We start from the raw sequence: 20463 nt of genomic DNA on the forward strand, positions 1-20463 counted from the left end.
CCGCGCAGCCCCACAGACCATTGAGCATCCTGGGAATTCCAGGGTCTCAGGGTCCAAGATCCCTCCCCGGCTGGCCCTGCCCATTGGCCGGTGGCAGAAATCCCGGCACAGCTCATAGTTCTGCGTAACCACCCGCAACCCTCCCTGCAGCCGACACCGCCCCACCCCGGGGAGCCCAGGGCCTCCCGGCCAGGCCTGTCCTTTGTTCTTGGCCCTGGGGGGTCTCAGGCCCTGCCCCCGCCACAGCTGCCCAACTCCTGTGGCCCCTCGGCCCTGAAGCAAGCTCAGTGGCGCCAGCGCCCACCTGGGCTGCGCGGGGAGCGTGCTGAGGGCGGCAGGGGCGGGCGGGCATTTCCACCAGGCCTCGAGGTAACGGGCCGTGAGGTGGGGGCCATGCCAGGCCTGGCACGGGGAGAGAGGCTGTGGGCAAGGGGAGAAGGCGGATGGGGCAGATCCCCGGGGCGCCAGGCGCCAGCTTGCCGGCCGTGGACTCTGTGCCACATCGGGCCAGACAGCCCACAGGCACGGGAGCCGCGGCTCTCCACGCGCACAGGGCTGAGCCTCCGGGTGACCAGACTGGCGGGGCTGCCCATGCCACGAGGGACAAGGGTGACTATGGGGGAGGGGAGATGCCACCTTCCCTGCCGCCCGTGCGGCGCTGGGCCCTGCGCACCCAGACCTGCCTTCTGTGAGGACGGGCGCTGCGCGAGGAAGGGAGGGCGCGAGAGGGAGAGGAGCCAAGGCCACGCAGGGGGGAGGGAGCCCAGGTGTGGCCCGTGGCCACGTGTCCTTGCGCGGCACGCCTGGGGCAGCTGGGCTGCAGGAAGGAAGCGTGGGGGTGGGGGCGTCCACAGCCACCTCTGGCTGGGGCCCTTCTGCCGGGAGGACCCAGCTGGCCAGGAAGCCACCGGCAGCTGGGAGCTAGCAGGACCCGGGAGGGAGCCCCCTTCCTGCAGTCCATTGTTCACTCTGGCCAGGGAAGGGACACGCTGGGGTGGGTCCCATCCAGGCCCGGCCTCCACACAGCCTCGGGACGTCCCGCTGAGCCCGGAAGGAAGCAGCTCGCCAGGGTCACAGCCACCAGGGCCGAGGCCCGTCCTCCACTTCCGTGAGGCCGGAGGCAGCTGCCCACAGGACGCCTGGGAGGCCGGGACTCCGCTTGGCCGAATCCCACACAACCCCAGCTTCTGTGTGGCCTGTGGCCTCAGCAGTGGCCACGTGGCTGAGCTGACCACACGTGGAGCCAGACGGTGCCACGGGGCGCTGACAACTCCCCAGTTCCCCTCCGGCCCCCGCCCCCCAGGACCGGGCACTCACGTGGGGGCTCCACGAGCTCACAGTCCTCGGAGCCACACGGCCGGGAGCTCTCGGGCCAGGCCTCGTGGCCACACTGGCCGCTGTCCTCCTCGGGCAGCCCCGTCTGGGTGTTGATGCACTTGACCAGGCGCCGCTGGACGCCGCCGCCGCAGGGGGCCGAGCACTGCGCAGAGCGGGCAGGAGGGAGTGTCCCAGCGCACTGGCCCGTGCACAGAACCGGCGTCCCGGGCAGGGCCCCCCCCTGGGAAGCTGCCCCGCGCCCGACCAGCCTCCCGCCCACCCTGGTCCCCCGCAGGGCCCCCATGGTGCTCAGACCCCACTGTCATGGGCGTGAGAAGGGGGACGGCCCTCAGGCCTCGGGGCCACGAGCCCCTCACACAGCACATGCCCGGGAGGCCTGCACAGGCGCCCTGGACGGGACCCCAAGGGACAGGGCGGAGGACCTGCCACAGCCCACGGCCGCGGACGGGGTAGGCAATTTCTGTTCTTACCAGCTGGGGGTCTGATGTTTTTTAAAAGCCCTAAAAATAAGTTTAATCTGCCAGCATTGTGCCGGGCCCTGCACTTTGTCGAACCCTCCCCACCTGTCCCCATTTTACAGATGAGAAAACAGTGGCCCAGCGAGGCAAAGCACCCTGCCCCGCGTCACTCGCAGCCGAGGGACAAGGACTGGAAGGCAGGCCCGGCTCAGGGCCCAGGTCAAGGTTCCTGAACCTCTCGGCTCCAACGGGCCTGGCAGGAAGGTGTCCTGCCCACCCGAAGCCCCTCCACCCGCTTCTGCGCGCTCTGCCCTTGCTGTCCCCTCCGTCCCTGTCCTGGTCATCCCTGCGTCCTCCCTCCGGTCTCACCCCAGTCCCCTCCTCCGCCGTCCTCCGTGACATCGCAGCACATTCCCTCCGGCAGGCCGTAGCGCCAGCAGGGAGGGACCCGTCTGGTCGCCGCGACACCCACAGTGGCCCCAGAGAGCCCGGCGCACGGTCACCCTCAGCAATTCCTTCTTCCGCGGGACTGGCTGGGTGTCCCTGGACACCTGTCCCGGCCCCGCCCTGCAGCCCGGCTCACCTGGCCCCAGGGCCCCACCGCCCACCGCGTGCAGGGCTGGGTGTTGCAGGGCCGCGTGCTGTTGGGCCTCAGCGCCTCCTCGCACAGGCCCGGCTCCGGGCAGGTCACCAGACGCTGCTGCTCGCCGCCGCCGCAGGCCTCGGAGCACTGGGGGGAAGGCGGGTCAGGGCGCGGCCGGGTCTGAGGCGTCCCCACCCCGTCCCAGACCCGGCTCACCTCCCGCCAGGAAGAGATGTACCAGCTGAGGCACAGCTGGGCCCCGCAGGGCCGGCGGCTGGGGGGCTTGGCGGGCCCGGGCCGGCAGTGGAAGGGCCGCAGGGGGCGCAGGTCCCGGGTGTCCACGCACTGCACGTCCCGCACCGAGGAGCCTCCGCCGCAGCTGCGGGAGCACTGGGGACCGGGGACCCCCGTGTGCACGTCACGCACGCGGCCTGGGAGGCGCACGCATCCGACACCCCCCACTGCCACCCAGGGCAAACCCCTGAACAGCCCCAGGGGGCGGTGGATGGGCCATGTGGAGGAAGAGGAGTGAAGGACAGCGGGGGAGGACTCCAGAGGCCGCCAGAGCACAGGGAGGAGGGGGCAGCGGCGCCAGACGCAGACGGAGATCCCCAAGAGACCAGGGGTCCCGCGCACTCAAGCGCAAAGTCTCCGAGCCCTTCCCCGCCCGGCCCCGCCGAGCACAGGTCTCCGCGCACCTTGCTCCAGTTACCCGAGTGCCAGGCCGCACAGGGCCGCAGGTGGCAGCGGCGGGCGGGCTGGGGCCGGCCGGCGGGAGCGCAGTCCTCATCGCGGCCCGAGCTGCAGCGCACCGGCCTCCAGACGGCGCCCAGGCCGCAGGTGGTGGAGCACTGCGGGGGCAGAGGCGGTGAGGCCGCGCAGGTGCCCCCAGCCCACCCGCCCCTGGCCAAGCCAGGGCCCCTTCCCGGCCTCGGTGCCCTTATCTGCGAGACAGACTCCTCCGCCCACCTCGCAAGGACGCCGAGAACGAGAAATCAAACTCCCCAGCAACCAGCGGCCTCTGCTCAGGGGGATACGGGGGGCCCTGCGGCCCCCACCCAGCTGTCCTGACACTGGGGAAGCAGTCTGGGTTTGAGTCCCAGCAGCGGATTGCTGGGGGACCCCAGGCAAAACCCACCCGGGGGCTCAGCCTGCCCCACCCACCCCCAAACTGGGACGTGAACGGGAGGAGCTGGCTTCTCCCAGAGACACTCTGGGGACCCAGGGGGGCACAGGCCCGACAGACCCCTGCATGTGGACGAAGCTGAGCTGAGCTGGGCGGCCTGGCGGCTGGTGCGCCATGCCCACTGCGGCCTGTCTGAGGGGAGCCCGTCCTGGGCGTGTGGGCCACAGTGGGGAGGACGTCCCCCAGCTGGCCCTCCCGTGTGACTGCCCTGCCATTCCTGGAGCCCCTGAGCTGCCCAGGAGTGGCCCCTGCACCACACCCCCACTACTCAGAAGGGAAACTGAGGCCTGATGGGCAGACTGGCCCAGGGTCCCCCAGACGGCAGTGTGACTGAGCTGGGGCGATGCTCCCCCCTCACGGGGCCTCCACCCGCCGCGGCGGCCAGTTCTAGCCCTGGGAGGCAGGATGCACAGGGCCTGCGTCCTGCTCCGCACATTTTCAGATGAGGAAACTGAGTCACCAGGGTCCTGCAGAAGCTCCCAGCCCCCCTGGTGGCACCACTTGCCTCGCTCCAGTCCCCCACTTGCCAGCTGGCATTCCCGGCGGCCGGCAGGTCCACAGGGGCCCCCTCCTCGGCCAGGCTGGGGGCCAGGGGCTGGGCCCCGGCAGCTCCGCTGCTGTGGGTGGGGCTCTCCCGGGCTGGTGTGGCCTCGGGCCTGGGGGACTCGGGCTGGCCCGAGGGTCCCGGGCTCAGGGTAGTCGCCCAGGACACCTGCCCTGGGCCAGTCCAAAGGAAGGGCCCCGGTGTCGCCGGAGTCTGCGGGTCCCCCGAGCCCAGGCCTGAGGGCGGAGCGGTGGGGGTGCCCGGCTGCAGGGGGCCGTCCGCACCCTCCATCTCCGGCAGAGCAGCTGTGGGGGGAAGGGGCAGAGGGGCCGCGCCACCCTCTGGAGCCGGCCCCCAGGCCACGGTGCCGCCCGTCCACGGCTCCAGCACGGCAGGGCCAGGAGAGGAGGGGGCGGGGCCCGCGCTGCGCAAAGGGGGCCGCGTGGGGCTGGGCCTCTGGGGCAGGGGGTGGGCTCCGCGGCCCACGGGCTCCTCATCGTCCTGGGAAATCTCATTGGTCCTGTCCTGCTGCAGAGCGGGCGGCCGGCCCTGGCTGTCCTCCCGCTCCGGGGGCTCGTCTGGGCTCCCGGGGGCAGCAGGCGGGTGCGCGCCGTGGACCGAAGTCAGCGGCCAGGGCAGGCTGGGGAGTCCGGGGCCCGGGGCCCCCATGGGGACACTTTCCTCAGACAAGAAGTTGGCCAAGGGGGTCCCGGGGGTCTGCTCCGAGGGTGGGGGCGGGGCGGGGCCAGCCTGGCTGGGCCAGGGGCCGGGGGAGCTGGATGCCGCCACTTCTTCCTCCCCAGCCGCAGGGGGCCGTGTGGCCGGCCTGGGGGGCTCCGCGGGGGGCTCCAAGGGACTGCTCCGGGGTGGGGGCGCCCAAGGCCCTGTTCCTGCCAGGACGGGATCGGGCTCCGCGAAGGGGTCGTAGGACAGGTCCTCGTGGAAGTTAATGAAGTTGTAGTCGTAGTAGAAGTCGTCGACAAACACGGGCCCCGGCGGGCCCAGGTCCAGGTCCTCCTCGTCGATGGCGTTGCCCATGCCGTCTGGCTCGGGGGGCGCAGGGCGCGGGGCCAGGTGGCGGGGGACGAAGTCGACCTCGTTGAAGAGCTCGTGGCTGGAGGAGCCGCTGCCCGAGCCCTCAGGGCCCAGCGTGCCGGGGGGCCGCGGGCAGGGGGGCAGAGGGCAGGTGGCCGTGCTTGGTGGCCGCTGGGCCTCGTCGCAGGGCACGCCGGTATCGTTGGTGCAGAGGACGCTCCGGCGCTGAGCGCCTGCCCCGCATGTCGCCGAGCACTGCGCGGAGGGCAGGGTGCGGGCTCAGGCCAGGGGACGTGAGGCCCGGCCGGCGACCTGCCCGCAGCCACGTCAGCATGCAGAGGCTCCGCCCCGCCCGACTCAAGGCCCCAGCTTGCCAGCAGCCTCCTGATCCCAGAGGCTTTGGGGTCGGGGGCAGGATTCTGGAACGCCCCAGGCTCCCTCCCACCCAGGACCCGGCAGCAAGGACCCCGCAGAGGCCGCCTGCTGCAGCCCGGGCCACGGTGGAGCCGGGTGCCCGCCCCTCTCACCCCCACGCTCACCTGAGACCAGTTCCCCACAGCCCAGGTGGCTGGACAGGGCACGTGGCGGTTGCAGGGGGTTTCGGCGGGGGGCCGGGGAAGGTGCTCGCAGGCGGGCGGCCCCAGGGCGCTCTGCTCGTCCAGCCCCACGCTGCGGATGCAGAGCACGGCCCGGCGGGAGACGCCCTTCGGCCCGCAGGAGCGGGAGCACGGCTGCCACTCACCTGCCCACCACCTGGCAAGGGCCACACGTGTGGCATCAGACGGTGGCGCGGATGGGCCCACAGCAGGGGCCAGGCCAGGGTCCCAGCCCTCCGGGTTCAGGCAGAGCCAGGACCGAGCCCAAGCCCAGGTCGGGGTCCTGCCCCCGAAGCCCGGCGACGCGGCACGGCCCCCCACCCTGCCTCCCTCACCCCAAGGCACCTGGCAAGACACGGATCTGCCGAGCCCCATTTCCACATCCGGGGACCCAGAGAGCAGTGACCAGAGGTGTCCCGCCTGGTGCCGCTGCCCGGGGCACTCGAGGCCCAGGCTGGGGGGACGGCAGCCAGGGCTGGGGACTCTGCCCTGGGCACGGAGGCCAAAGCCGGCTCCCCGGCTCCTCCGGGGGCCGCGGCAGACCCGGGATGCCTGGGAGTCGGGGCCGGGTGGGCCGTGGTCAGGGTGGGCCCACCTGGCAGGGCAGGGCTCCTCGCTGCACGTGCGCTGGTGGTCGTCGGGCCGGCCCAGGGCGTCGCAGTGACCCTCGTCCACGGGCCCCGCCTGCCGCTCCGCACAGAACACGCTCTGCCTCTGCACGCCTGGAGACACGGGGCTCAGACGGGGCCCGGCGCCCTCTCTTCCCAGAACTCTCCAGAACGGGCCTGGCGCCTAGGCCAGATCAAGGCCCGCCTCCCCCTCCTCCTCCCCATCCTCCCAGCCCTCCGCCCACCCTGCAGTAACCCTCCCCTGCGGCGCAGCGGGGTGTGGAGGGTCAGCGAGCTGAGGGCCAGCCCCGCTGCTTCCCCGCTGAGGCCTGTGCAGCTCGTACGGCCTCTCTGAGCCTCAGTGTCCTCATCTGTGAAACGGGACCAACAGTAACACGGCCTCGACCCGTGGCGTGAACACTGCACGCAAACCTCAGCACCAAGGCCGCGCCCGCTGCCCACGGCCTCCCGACAGGCTCACGGACAGTCGGGAGAAGAAACTCGCCGCCCGGCTGGGCGTTCCCCTCCCCCAGCACCAGCCCTGTCGCTGTTCCGGCCGCCAGGGCCGCCCCTCGCCTCAGACACTTCCACGTGCCGGTGAGGCCAGGCGGCAGGACCACGGCCGGCGGGCGCCGCCTTCACCTCTGCTCCCTGCGTGGCCCCCTGAGCTCGCCGCCCCACACCCCCGCCCCACCCTCCTCGCCAGCAGAGCCTGACTTTGCTCAGGGCAACACGCCCCCCGCGGCTCCCGCGCAGCCAGGCGGGGTCTGCGACACAGACAGACAAGTCCCTTCGCGGGGGTCGGCCCTGTCCCTTCTCCTTGCTCCTGCCTGGAACATGGCAAGAGGCTGGGGCGGGGTGGGGGGTCGCCCAGCAGCAGGGAGGGCGGGAACGGCAGCTGAGGGTGAGGGGCCTGTCCCCCAGCCTGGACGGCACAGGGAGACCTACTGCCTGTCATCTGTTCCCGCCGCCCCGGGGCAGGACTCTGGTACCTGCCTCTGAGCACAGTCCCAGCTGCTCCACCCACCCAGCAACCTGCTGAGGGACGATCCCTCGAAAGTCTAGCGGGTCCAACAAAGTTGCCAGTTTGACGTTTGTGAATTTAAAGACACTTGTACAGGATGAACTGGTTTAACAGCTGCTGAAGGTTTCTGCTAAGTTCCAGTGGGCAAGCTTGCTTTTGTCAGCAGCGGGGGAGACCCAGGGACAGGGCAGCGATCAGGGAGGGCGGGAGACCAGGGACACGGGGGCTGATGGGGGGACAGAGGGGACCGCAGGTCCGGGAGACCATGGGCGCTGCGGGAGGGAGAAGGACAGTCAAACTGCCACACTTTTCTCAAATATTCAAGGACATGAGCCAACGCAGTGAGGGCCACCGACGGAGTCCCAGGCCAGGTGGGGACAGCCTTGCCTGTGTTCCTCCTCCTCCCCCCCTCCTCCCACGGGAGGCTCTCCCGGGGCCACCGCGGAGGAGACGCAGGCTCCGGCCTCCCTGGGGCTGGAGGAGCCTCAGTAAGGCTCGGCGGGGACGGTCAGGCGTCCCGTCCCGTGTGGAGCAGAAACGCAGGCGCGAGACCTGCGGGCGCTGCATGGGGACCACAGGACAGGTGCTGGTGCCACCCTGGGCAGGACGCCAGCCGCGGGGACAGTGGGCACTCGCCACGTGGCCGCCCTGCACCTGCTCACGTTCCCCCTGACCACCCCAGCCCGTTTTACAGATGGGGACTGAGGCTCAGAGAAGCTACGTTCCAAGCCGGTGGCGGCCCAGCAAATGAGCCGTGAGAGGGAGGCCGAAGCAGTGTCCCTGCCCAGAGACCAAGGCCCTGCTGGCCGCGGCTGTGCCACCTGCCCCTCTTCTCACCTGTGCCACAGGTGACTGTGCACCTGGTCCAGGGCCCGTAGTGCCAGGAGAACTCGGGCGGCTTGGCCTGGCCGTAGCCGTCCGCCTCCCTGTGGATGGTGTACTCGTAGCGCACCCCGGGGTTGCTCTCCTGGAACAGCAGCTGGCAGGCAGGGGGGGCCCTGAGCACCGGGTTTCCTTCCCACCTGCCCCCCAGTCCTGCCAGCAGGGTCCGCGCCCCAGCGCCCTGGCAACGGGGGCTGCACCGTGGGGCCGTTTAGAGACGGGGAAACCAAGGCAGAGGCCCCCGCCCGGGCCCGCGGGGCAGGCACCTGGATCCAGACAGGCTCGCTGGTGGGTCCCGGGGACGTGAGGTTCTCCCAGTTGCCGGTGCGCGCGTACGTGAAGGTGGTGCCCGCCACGGGGTAGTCCCCGTTCCACTGGATGGTCCAGCCCCCGTTGAGGAAGTACTTCTCCGGGTCCTCGCTCCGCAGGGCCAGGAAGTTGGCAGCCTCGGCCACCTCCTCGATGCGGATCTCCCGCGCGCCGGCCGGGATCAGCCCCACGTCCACGTACCCTGTTGGCCGTGGGTGGGCTCAGGGTGTGCCCGGGGCCCGGGGTTGGCCGCCTCCCCCTCCCCTGCCCTCTCCACCCCCTGGCCCTGCCTGCCGACGCCAGAGATCCCGCTGTAGCTTGAGATTCTGAGCCCCCCGACAGGCAGATGCTCACGTCCACCTCTGGACAGCGAAACCGCACAAAGGCTCCCCCGATCCTGCCTCCCTGGCCCCTGCCCCGTGACCCCTCTCCTGGGGACCGACACTCGTCTGGTCTTGTTGTCGCAAGGCGGGTCCATCTCCAAACTCAGGGCCAGCAGAGCCCTTCTGAAGACCCAGGTTGCCTGGGCCTGTCTCCCAGGACATCCTCCTGATCCCTCCTCGCCTCCCTGTCCTTTCGTGCAACGCCGACCAGGTGCCCGGCCCTGCTCAGCTCGCGTGTGATCACCCTGTGAGGCAGGTACTGTCGTTAGCCCCGTTCTACAGATGAGGACACCGGTACAGAGAGGGCCTGCTGGGGTAGGAGGCAGGCCCGGGGCTGTGCTCCAGCCACCACACTGCACTGCATCTCCAGGACGAAACCCAAGCTTCTTGGCCTGGCATTCAAGGCCCCACAGCCGACCCTACCTGCCTTACAGGTCCCAGACAGGGCACCTGTTTTCTGGCCTCCAGGCTCTGGCACAAGCTCTTCTCCCCCATCTGGAACGCCCCTCCCCATCTCCTCTGGGTCCTTTATGATTCAGCTCAACTCCCACCTCCTACAGGAAGTCTTCCCTGACTTCCCCAGGTCAAGACCTCCTTCCTCAGTGCTCTCACAGCCCTCTGGGCCTCCCTCCACCGCATCTGCACACCAGGAGGTTCTGCCACCCGGCCGGGCTATGGGGTCTTCAACTCCACGTCCCCGGCACCTAGCACCCAGTCAGCACTGCGGCAAGGCCCAGGGAGTGGGGCTGGGGATCCCCGAGGCGTCGTAAGAAGACAGGGCCAGGGCAGCCCTGACTCCCGCAAGAATCCCAGCCAAGCAAGGCCTCCCTGCGTGCCAGCTCCAGCCGTGCGGGGGCCACGGGGGCAGGGCGGGGGCTCAGGAGAGATGGGGGCACCCCTCCCCCACAGCGGCCCCGTACCCAGGCCCTCGGCCTCCTCGAAGGTCCCGCTCACGGTGTGGCAGGTGGAGCCGTTGCCGTGGCACACGCCGCAGCGGTCCTCCAGCGCGCCCGAGTCGATCTCTAGGTCGCAGCCCACGCTCTGCAACAGAGGGGAGGAGCCTGTGCCTCTGCGGCCCCAGCCTCGGGGGCCTGCCAGGGCGAGCGGAGTCTCCCAGCAGGAGTCGGGGGGCTCGCTCTGGGCCCTGCCCTGCCACAGCGGTGCCCTCTGACCCCGGTGAACTCTTATACCTCTCTGAGCCTCAGTTTCCTCACATGCGACACAGGGAGGCCGTGCCTCAGAAGTGTGCTGGGAGCACACACAAGACAAGAGACGGGGACAGCTACAGGAGAGGCTGTGGGGGAGGGGAGCTGGCGCGCCGCGGGCTCCTGGCCAGGACAGGATTCGGCGTCAAACGCGCTGGGCTGGCACAGGCCTGCTGGCCCTCCTGAGCACCAGCCTGGACACCCACGCCTGTGGCTCGACGGCAAGAAGCAGGGGCAAGTGCGTGGCTGGGGACGTGGGCAGGGAGCAGTGGCCACCACGGCCACCAGAAGCCAGACTAGGAATTGTTACCAAATGCTGAGCACTTCTCTGCGGGCTCAGGGCCCTGCATGCCACCTGGGCCACCTCATTTAACCCGCCTGCCACAGAGGAAACCGCTGCCGGGGGTCGGCCAGCCCTGCACGAGGCAGAGCCCCTGCCTGGCTCCGGCTTCCTGGCGGGGCCGTGCTGGCGCAGGGAGAAGCTGCGGGCAGGGCGGGGTGAGGGGCCTGACTGGGAGGAGAGTTCCATGCCGGGAGCAGTGGTGGGCGCTTTGCCCGGGAGGCCATCCGGGCAGGGGCTGGGAAGCCCAGTGGTACGGCCTGCGGAGGGTGGGCCGGGGGAGAAGCGGCAGGGCAGAGGCGGCTGGTGCCGGGAGACCCCCTCGCCCAGGTGCACCTTGCAGATGCCGTTGATGCAGAGGTCCCGGCTGGCCCGGCCCTGGTAGCAGGGGGTGCCGTCCACCACGGCGTCCCGCAGCTTCTCGGCAAAGAACTCGTTGGAGGGCCGGCAGTGCAGCTCGCAGGGATTCGCTGTGGGCCGAGCGGAGGAGCCGTCAGGGACGGCCAGGGCGGGAGCCGTGCGACCACCAGGAAGCCCCCCCGTGACACACGCCAACGGCGGCCAGAGCGCCCAGGCAGCACAGGTGTGCCGGCGGTCCGGCTCCGCAAGGCTGGAGGGAGCATCGGCCGCAGGGACGGTGGGACGGCCAGGGCCAGGTAGCCCCGCTCGCCCCCCGCGCCGAGCCTCGGTGTCCCCAGCGGCAGCAGGACTCACCGTCGTTGACCACGGGCACCCACGTGTGCAGCTGGCCCTTGTAGAGCATGGCGTCGAAGCGGCTGCACTGGACGTGGCGGAAGGAGGGGCGGCCGGCGGGGCAGGCCTGCGGGTTGCAGAGGCGAAAGCGCCTCCGCTCGCCCACGCAGTACTTGCCCTTGTACTTGGGCCTGTCGGGGAGCCGGGCAGGGCCGTGAGCGCACGGCGAGCGGGACAGCGAAGCCAGATCCAGGGTGAGCAGCCTCCTCCCCGCTCACTCCCAGAGACCCGGCTGCGCCTATCTGCCCCACTGGGCTGCCCACCCTCGGGCCCAGACACTCTCCCTGTTCCCCAGGACCCGTGGGAAGTCTGGGCTCTGCCCACCCTCTGCGTGGCCACGGGCAAGTCTTTGGCCGCCTGTGGGCCTCAGTTTCCTCATCTATAGAATGGGGCTGGGGTTGCCTGGGCAGGGGGATGTTGAGATCTGGGACGAGCAAGGACGTGACTGGCACGGCTGGAGGGGCCCCTCTGTGTCTCCAGCCCGAGACCCAGCGTCCTACGGAGCCCTCGAGTCCCCAGACCGGCTCCTGGTGGCAGCACCGCAGCCTGCGTCAAAAGGAAGCCCCCAGGGGCCCGGCAGCGAGGTCTGCAGAGCTGGCACCTGAGCCCCTCCCCGACCCAGCGGACCTGGAGGCCAGGAGGCGGAGGGGGTGAGGCCACGGTCTCGGCTAAGCACAGGCCCCGACGCGCTGGCTCTGAACCCCGTGCCCGGCCCGGGGAGCCTCGTGAGCAGGGGCTTGGCGACAGCACCGCTGCCTCTCACAGCTCCACGACGCTCCTTTCGGATGGGGAAACTGAGGCCCAGGCCACACGGCCACCCCTTCGGTGCTGCCAAGTTCTTCCTGGTGCCCCCAATCTCATCTCGAACCACTGAGCAGCCCCGCTGAGCGCTGACTGCGCACTGGGCGCGGGGTCAGACGCCTGGGCTGCGTCAGCGGCATTCGCACCTGAGGCGGGACTACTATTGCCCCACTACACAGACGAGGAAACCGAGGCCCAGAGAAGGGGTGGACAAGGCCCCGGCCCAAGGGGCACAGAGAGGATGTGGACCCAGATCCATCTCGGGGCTGTGCTCCCAACCGCCGCCCCTCCTCCTCCCTGCAGCCAGCAGCTGCTCTGTGGTGCGGCCTCCGGAGCCTCTCTGGTGTCTGGGCCTCAGTGTTCGCCTCTCTGCAGTGGGACCCGTCAGCCTCCAGAACACGCCCGGGAAGTGACCAAAGGCGGCCCGGACACTTCTGAGAGCTGGGGGCGGGGCAGAGCAAGCTCCACGCAGCTGGGTCCCTCGACCCCATCACCCGGGCGCCCGGCCACACTCACGCGGGCTGCGTGCACTGCCGCTCGGCGCTCTGCACGCCCACGCCGCAGCTCCGCGAGCAGGTGGACCAGGCGCTCCAGCCGGACCAGCCACCATCCACGGCCTCGGGCCGGAAGCCCACGGGCACACACTCCCCGTTGAGACACCACTGCCAAGACAGGTGGAGGTGGAGCAGCCCCATCCCAAGCCTGTCAGTCACCCTCACGCTAGTGAGAACGAGGCATGCGGGAAGGACCGAGGAGCCCAGAGCAGAAGCATGGAAGGTGTGAGAGAGGCCCCCCTCACCATCCCCATGACCCAGGCCACTTGGAGGTCTGGGCAAGGAAGGAAGTAGAGCCCCGTGCAGACTCCGGGCGGGGGCTCCCTGGGGAATCGTGGGTGGAGCCCCCACCCCAGAGCCTCCGTTTTGTAGGAGGCGGCTCAGGCCGCAGGGAGCTGGGTCTGCCGCGTGCCCAGGCAAGGCCGTAAGCTGAGCCGACCCCCGACCCAGGCACAGACACAGCAGGAGGTCTGGCCTCTCCCCCCCACGGCGGGGGCTGGGGACGTCCCTACCTTGCTCTCCCCACACCTGGTGCCGTCCACGGCTGCGTCCAGCTTGGAGTGACAGGTGGTCCCCACGGAGCACCAGAGAGTGTGGCACACGTCCTGTGAGGGGAGGGCACGGCCACACCCTCACCCCTCCCCAGGGCCACCCCCCCAACCGCCGCCCCGTCCCAGGAGTTGCCGGATGCCCCCGACATGGTGGGGTCTGCAGACGTGAGCACCCCCAAAGGCCCCGCTTATTCTGTGTCTGCTCCCACTTCCCGCCCCTCCTTCCAGACCGTGGGGGCTGTGGGGGGTCCCGCGCTGGGCCCCAAGACACAGGTCTGCAGCTCAGAGTGGTCCCCAGCTGCCCACACCTCTCCCGGGCCCCCCACTCCTCTGGAGAGACCCCCGTTAGGGTCACTTGGGCGACCTGCTCTGGGACCCCCCGGCAACGCCGGGACTTCCCCTCTGGGAGCCAGGTCCGGTGAGGAGAAGGGACTCGCCACAGCCCCAGCTGGCAAAGCCAGAATCCAGACCTGGGTCTCGACCGCCCACCCGGCCTCTCCTGCAGGCCACCCCGTGTCTCGAGGTGCCATGTGGGGGCCGCGCCCAGCCAGGCGGGTTCCTCCCAGGCTGGCACCGCAGGCCCGTGAGCCTCGGCGCTCTGGGTGCCCACTCACATCCATGTCATCGCAGAAGGCGGAGTAGGCCCCATACTGCAGGCGGCACTGGTGGCTCACGTCGTAGAGGACGCCGGGCGGCACCGCGGGGAAGTCGATGACATCCTTGGCAGGGGCGTCGTCCAGGCACAAGCCCCAGCCACGGCTGCAGGGGTGGGACGGGAGGAGGGGCAAGGCACAGCCTGAGAGACCCACGGGAGGCCTCAGGGCCAGAGCGAGCACTCGTAAGAGAACGGCAGCCTCCCCACTCGGCCCGGCCGGCCCTCCAGCCCCTAGCCGGTAGCAGAGGCCCTCGGGCCCCATCTCACCTCCCGGGCCCTCCAACCTGGCCGAACCGGTCCCCACTCTCTGGCGCCAGGCCTGCGCACAAGCTGCCGCTCCACCCGCCCCTCCCGCGCCACTGATGAAGCCTCTGTCCTCGTCCTTGAGACGCAGCCCAAGGGCCTTTCCCTGGGAAGGCCTCACTGGCCCTGCTCTGAGTCCCGGCAGCCCCCGCCCCCAGCCCGGACCCCGGAGCCAGGCGGAGAAGGATCTGGAGAGCATCACATCACAGCTGACACGCAGGGAGCGCCCGGCCCCACCAGGGCAGAAACCCAGGGCCGTCTGCGGAAGGACAGGCCCTGCTGCCCCGGGAGCGCCCAGGGGCGGCCGTGCCCACGCCCTGCCCCGCCCTGGGCTGGCCCTGCCCCCACGCCCCCGCTACTCCTGTTCTCCGCTAGCCAGAGCTCCCTGGCAGGGTGGGGACCGGGCGGACCCGGGCGGACACAAGCGGGCACGGTCTATGTCCACCACAAACTGCGGCTGGCGTGGCGCCGCGAAGACAAGGCAGCTCGGACGCCACCACGGGGCAGGGAGCACGGAGGACAGAGGGCCTGGCTCGTCCCTGCCTCTGCCACTGCCCCCGCTGTGCACCCTCCGGGGCCAGGGCTCATCCTGCTGCCCGTGCCGGGCCCTGGGCAAGCCCCACTGTGGCAGTACTGAGGAGCGTGCGTGCCCTGGCTGACCAGCTGTCCTGGAGGATACTGGAGGGTCTGGGGGCCTTCTGGGGGCAGTGGCGGCTGCAGAGAATTGAGCCAGGCAGACAGTCAGGGTTGGGGACAACTCAGGCGGCAGGGACTTGGGCAGAAGCAAGAGGGAGGCAGGACCTTCGGGACTTGGGGCCCTGGCTGGGCAGGGGAGGGCGGCACAAACCCTCCAGTTCCCCAGTCTGGGAGGCCCGAGGGCAGCTGGCGGCAGCCCAGGGGGCCGGGAGGAGCACACACTCGTGGCGGGGGCACGCAGGGACAGGGGAGGCACAGAGAAGGGCACGGGGGGGTCTAGCGGGGAGAGGAGACACCACCGGACGGGGAGAGGCTGGGAGAAGGTGAGGGTCCAGGAACGAGGCCAGTGCTGCTGGCGGCAGGGTGGGGACAGGCTGGGAGTAGGCCAGGCCCTGCGGTCCTGGAGTCCAGGACTCAGAGGTCTCGGAGGGTGGCAGCTGGGAGAGCCAGAGTGGGTGGGTGTTCCGTGTGGTCTCCCAAGTCCCCTGGCCAGTGACAGGCGCCCGGCTCCCAGAGCTGCGGAGACAAAGCCCAGGTGACAGACTCTAGGGTGTCCTCCTGGAGTCACCCGGACCCCTGTGCTGGCTGGAAGTGGATCCCTCTAACGTGGGTGGGGCCAAACAGCCGCTGGGCGTGGCCCCCACGCCCCGGACGACCACAGGCCAGGCCGGGCCTGCTCCTCACATGCTGGGCGGAAGACTGTATCACCACCTCCCTGCACACGCAGGGCCCAGAGCAGTATGTCACCTGCCCTGGGTCACACGAGGGGAAAGTGATGGCCGGGATCTGAAGCCAGGCCCAGGCTACGCCGCGTCTGCCCGCTGGGCTGCCTCCCATCCAACCGCGAGCCCAGCCTCAAACGCTTCACCCCAAATACCAGCTCAAGTGCGTGGTAGCCGGGACCGGGCAGCCGGGGGGCGTGTCCGAGTGCTCCCGGGCCCTGGGCTCCCTGGGCTGCACCCAGGCAGAGCGTCAGCGGGGGGTCGGGGGACAGCCGGGCCCTGGGCTCCCTCCTTCCCTCCAGCGTGCCGTGACTCGAGGACACGGACTGGGGCTCACCCTCCCCTCTGACCCAGACCCAGCCAGGGGGCTCCCCAGACCTGCAGCCTGAGGGGTCTGATGGCCCCAGCCCCACACACCCCGCTTCGCAGCTGGGACCCGGTGCTGACTCATGTCACGAGTGGCTCCTGTGGGCCTGCTGCTGGGCAGCCGGAGTGACAATCCCCTATCAGCCCCCCTGTGGGTGTGAGAAGTTGGGGGGCACAGGACCAGAGCGGATCAGGGCCACATCCGGGTCCAGGTGCCATCTGGGGCATCGGAAACCCAAGTTCCACTCTCCACCTGGCTGTGGATGCCACGTGGCCTCGGGCCACCCCCCACCCTCTCTGGGCCTTCATGCACTCACATGCAAGAAGCTGCCTCCCAGCCAGGGTATAAATAGCAGTGTCCACTTGCAAACATCACACAGCCAGCCGGCAGCCGGCCCTTCCTTCCTCTGCTGGCTCGCCGCCAGGTCCTCGCGCTGCCGACACTGGCCCGGGTCCCCAGGCGGTCGGCCCTTCCCCTCTGGCCCCTCCTCGCTAACTGCAGTGGGGCTGGGCCGTCCCACAGAGGTCACGGCACACGGTAGGTGACTCACTCTCTCCTCAAGACGGCAAAGAGCTGCCCCCACCGTGGGACACACCGAGTGCCCCCCTCACTGCCCCCCAGCCCCGGCTTCTGGTTGTGGTGTTGCCGGACCACGGGGTGAGGCGAAGGGCCTGCCTCTCTCCCTGCGGGAGCCCCAGCAGCCAGGGCAGCAGAGCAGGGGCCCCCACGACCCCCGTCCGAGTTAAGACCCATGAAACGCTGTGACCTCCCCTCCCGTAAAGCACTTCAGCCCAGAAGGGGTCTTCGAGTTGGCAGCCTCCCGGGACTGGCTCCAGCCCCACCGCCCACCCCGCATCCCCACGCCCCGGCGTGGCCAGGCCCTGCCCCCCACGGCACCTTCCCCCCAGATGCTCCCGGGCCTCTGGAGGCAGCTCCGACGCTCCCTCTCCGAGACACTGTCCCGCCCCCAGGAGAGGTGGGTGCCCGCTCCACGGCCCTCCCGCAAGGGCTGTCTGCTCACTGCCCCAGACTGTCACACGTCTGTCCCCCCCGGTGCCGAGGGCCTTGGGGACAGGCATCACATCTGTCCCTCCCCATCACACCCCCACAGAGCCGTGGACACAGCACGGCCAAGAGTTTGCACTCGGCCCTGTCCAGGCCTGTTTGCAGGGAGCTGGGGGTGTCGAGTCCAGTGAGGTGTCGAGGGGTCTGCGGCTGCCTGAGACTCCCCTAAGCCCAGAAACGCTGCCGACCCCCACATTTGGCACCTTCTGTGACTCTCACGCATTCTGTCCCCAGCCTGCTTTGCGGGGCCTGTCCTCTCTGTCCTGTCCCACCCCCAGCAAAGGCGCGGGGGGCAGGGAGACAGGCTGGCGCCACTGTCCACACCCTGCCTTGCACCTGCTCCCGGGCCCTGGGGTCACCCTGCTGCCCGACCCCCAGGATGGAGAGGCGGACACGGCACGACCTTGGGGAGAAGTCGCCCTCCCTCCCGCGCGCCCCTCGACCGGTGGGGCACAAATCTCTTGTTTCTGCCTCCGTCTGGCTCTTCCTTGTGCCAAGGCTCTGGGAGGCCCCACGCTGGGCTCTCAGCCTGCCCTCCACCCTCGCCCAGGCCCCGAGCCAAGGCCCTCACACATTCCAGCAGCCGACGAGGACAGAGACTCATCTGTCCGTCTGTCCCGGAGCCAGGGCGCTGGGTGGCACCCTGAGTGGGGGCAGCTGGGAACAGCCCCTGGGGGTGGCCACGATGCTGATTTTCCAGCCACTCCCCGAGCCTCCGCCCCTCTCTGGGGGAGGAGACACACCCTCCTCTCCACCCTCAGGCCACTTCCCCGGTTCTAGTCCGTACACACCTCACGCGGTAGCGTGCAAACAATAACAGGTACCGTGCACCAAAACCGCACCGTGCGGCAGGCACTGCGCTGACCCTCCCGCGATTTCTCATTTAATCTCGTATCAGATCATAAGGCGGTCACATCACCCTCCCCATCTGTGAGGCTGACGGGATGATGGGGAGAAGCTGGGGCCCGAGCCCAGTTCCCAGCCACCAAGCGAAACTCTTCTCTGCTTCCAAGCCCCCTCCCACCCCGTCACCCTCTCCCACTGGAGGCCTCGTCCTTGCTCTGTGTCCCCAGTGGACCTGGTCCCGTCCCTGCTCACACCCCGCGGCGCGTGGGCTTCTAGAAAACATGGCGAACGGATTTATCTCTGCTCCCTCCCAAAACCCACCACGACGACAGTGAGGAACAAACAAGGCACAAACCCACAAGGCAAAGGCTAAGGGAGAAGCAATTACGGCAAACAGAAGATGTCGGCAAAATTCTGGAGGCTGGAAAGCAGGAGACGGCCACGTGCCTGCAGGGAGGGACCACCAGAGCAGAACCGTGGACAGGCCCAGGAATTACTGTCCCAGGAGGCCCTAGGGGCCGGGGGCCAGCGGGCTGAAGACAGAGGCTGGTGGAAGTCTGTGAGAACCGAGCAGACCCTAGACCCCTCCCCAGCCCTGAGAGGCAACGGCCCCCTTCCGACCCAGTGCGGGCCAAGGGTCACTCTCCAGAGAGGGTGACCCAGGAGGGTCTGGCCTGGGAACACCGGACACCGACGATGGCCTGAGGCGGAGGGGCCTACAGAGAAAGAGGGACAAGCACAGGTCTCCACAGGGAAGGCTGAGATACCCGTCAAGCCCCTGCCCCATCAGGATGCCCAAGTGCTGCAGCCAGACTGACGCTGTCCCAGGAAAAGAGTAGAGGATTCCTCTCTGGGGAAACCGAGTCACTCAGAAAACGACCTCAGATACTGACGTTTGGGATCTCCCAACAGCCCTATCCCAGCAAACGTCCTGCCCAAGTCCGCAGACCTCCCAGCCGGCCTCTCTGTGTCTCCTTCCCATAGGAAAAACACAGCCAAGACGTTTTAAGGAAACCTTTAACACGAAAGGAAGATTTTTAGAAAATATCCCAAAGGAAAGAAAAACGTTTCAGGGAGCGGAAGAAAAAGATAAAACCCATATAAGTGGTAGCCTCAGAAAGATAAAATACCGTACAGCGAAACAAGACCAGGACGATGAAAAGGAGTACAGGTCGACCATCTCAGATCTGAAAATCCAAAAACTAAACTTCCTGAGCGCCAGCGCGGTGCTGAAAGGAAATGCCCATCGAAGCATTTCAGATTTTGGATTTTCGGATTTGGTATATTGAACCTATAACGCAAATATTCGAAAATCCAAAAAAGTCCAAAATCTGAAACACTTCTGGGCCCAAGCACGTTGCATCTGGGATACTCAACTTGCATTTAGTGAATAAGACAGTTAAAGAAATTAAAAGTAAAAATAAAGGCCAGGTGCAGTGGCTCACGCCTGTAATCCTAGCTCTCTGGGAGGCCGAGGCGGGCGGATTGTTTGAGCTCAGGAGTTCGAAACCAGCCTGAGCAAGAGCGAGACCCCGTCTCTACTAAAATTAGAAAGAAATTAATTGGATAACTAAAAATATATAGAAAAAATTAGCCGGGCATGGTGGCGCATGCCTGTAGTCCCAGCTACTCGGGAGGCTGAGGCAGGAGGATCGCTTGAGCCCAGGAGTGTGAGGTTGCTGTGAGCTAGGCTGACGCCACGGGACTCACTCTAGCCCGGGCAACACAGTGAGATTCGGTCTCAAAAAAAAAAAAAAAAAAAAAGTAAAAAATAAAAAAAAAAATTAATAGGAGGGTTGTAAAGATAAATTAGATGCCTCCCAGACAATAGATGAAAAAGAGTAAAATAGGAAAATGAGAGAACAGCTTGACTATTAAGGGTTCCAGAAAAAGAAAATAGAAAGTTACCAAATAAATAACACAAGAACATTTCTAAGAACTGAAGGACATGAGTTTCTAGATTAAAAGGGTCAAACGAGTGGCCCCCCAAATTAAAATAGACCAAGGCACATAATTGCGAAATTTAAAATCACAGAAAGGAAGGAAGGAAGGAAGGGAGAGAATCCTAAAAACTTCTAGATTTTTTAAAAGGCCACATTCGCAGGCTTGGGAATCTGAACGGTGCAGGACGTCTCCATAGCAGTGTTGGAAACTAGGAGACGTCGGAAATACTCCTTCGACATTCTGAGGGAAAATGACTTCTAACCTAGAATATGACATCAAATCGAGCCATCAGTCAGACGTGAGGAAAGAGTAAAGAGCTTTCAGACAAGCGAACCATCTACCTCTCCGCATTCTTTCTCAGAAACCTACCTGAGGGCGCGCTCCACCGAAACAAATAAAAAACCAAAAGGTACCCTCCCCAAAACAGTTGCATGGGCTCCAGGAAACAGCAAGAACCCGCGTGACCACCTCAGGGCGGGCGTCGGAAGCGTCCGGTATAACATGGAGGACAGGGAGGGGGGTGAGCTCCAGGAAAGAGGGAGCTGTTGGATGACCTGGCCGAGATGACCTTCTGGAAAACTGGGTGAAGAGACCTTTTACAGAGCTGTCAGGGGATACGGGAGACTCAGAGGCAAAGAAAACCAAGTACATAGACTCGTTCTTAAAAAGAGACGTCCTCTTGTTACAGCATCTGGCTCGTCAGTAAAGATTTACA

The 20463-nt window shown here is 67.5% G+C and overlaps 1 protein-coding gene across 1 annotated transcript in view; it reads right to left on the bottom strand.

The window, feature by feature from the left end:
* The window catches only part of ADAMTS7 (ADAM metallopeptidase with thrombospondin type 1 motif, 7), a 44063-nt gene that overhangs the window by 1301 nt on the left and 22299 nt on the right, over positions 1-20463 (bottom strand). Inside the window, exons 10-24 of the mRNA XM_012659792.1 lie at positions 13765-13909; positions 13112-13204; positions 12562-12707; positions 11206-11375; positions 10828-10961; positions 9867-9987; positions 8521-8765; positions 8210-8351; positions 6336-6462; positions 5684-5897; positions 4071-5399; positions 3078-3230; positions 2596-2769; positions 2380-2526; positions 1318-1480 (exon numbers count right to left, since the gene is read on the bottom strand). Coding sequence (XP_012515246.1) covers positions 1318-1480; positions 2380-2526; positions 2596-2769; positions 3078-3230; positions 4071-5399; positions 5684-5897; positions 6336-6462; positions 8210-8351; positions 8521-8765; positions 9867-9987; positions 10828-10961; positions 11206-11375; positions 12562-12707; positions 13112-13204; positions 13765-13909 — 3503 coding nt within the window. The remainder of the gene's footprint in view (positions 1-1317; positions 1481-2379; positions 2527-2595; positions 2770-3077; positions 3231-4070; positions 5400-5683; positions 5898-6335; positions 6463-8209; positions 8352-8520; positions 8766-9866; positions 9988-10827; positions 10962-11205; positions 11376-12561; positions 12708-13111; positions 13205-13764; positions 13910-20463) is intronic.

This window comes from Propithecus coquereli, unplaced genomic scaffold (assembly GCF_000956105.1).
Source record: "Propithecus coquereli isolate 6110/MARCELLA unplaced genomic scaffold, Pcoq_1.0 Scaffold634, whole genome shotgun sequence".
Lineage (NCBI taxonomy): Eukaryota > Metazoa > Chordata > Mammalia > Primates > Indriidae > Propithecus > Propithecus coquereli.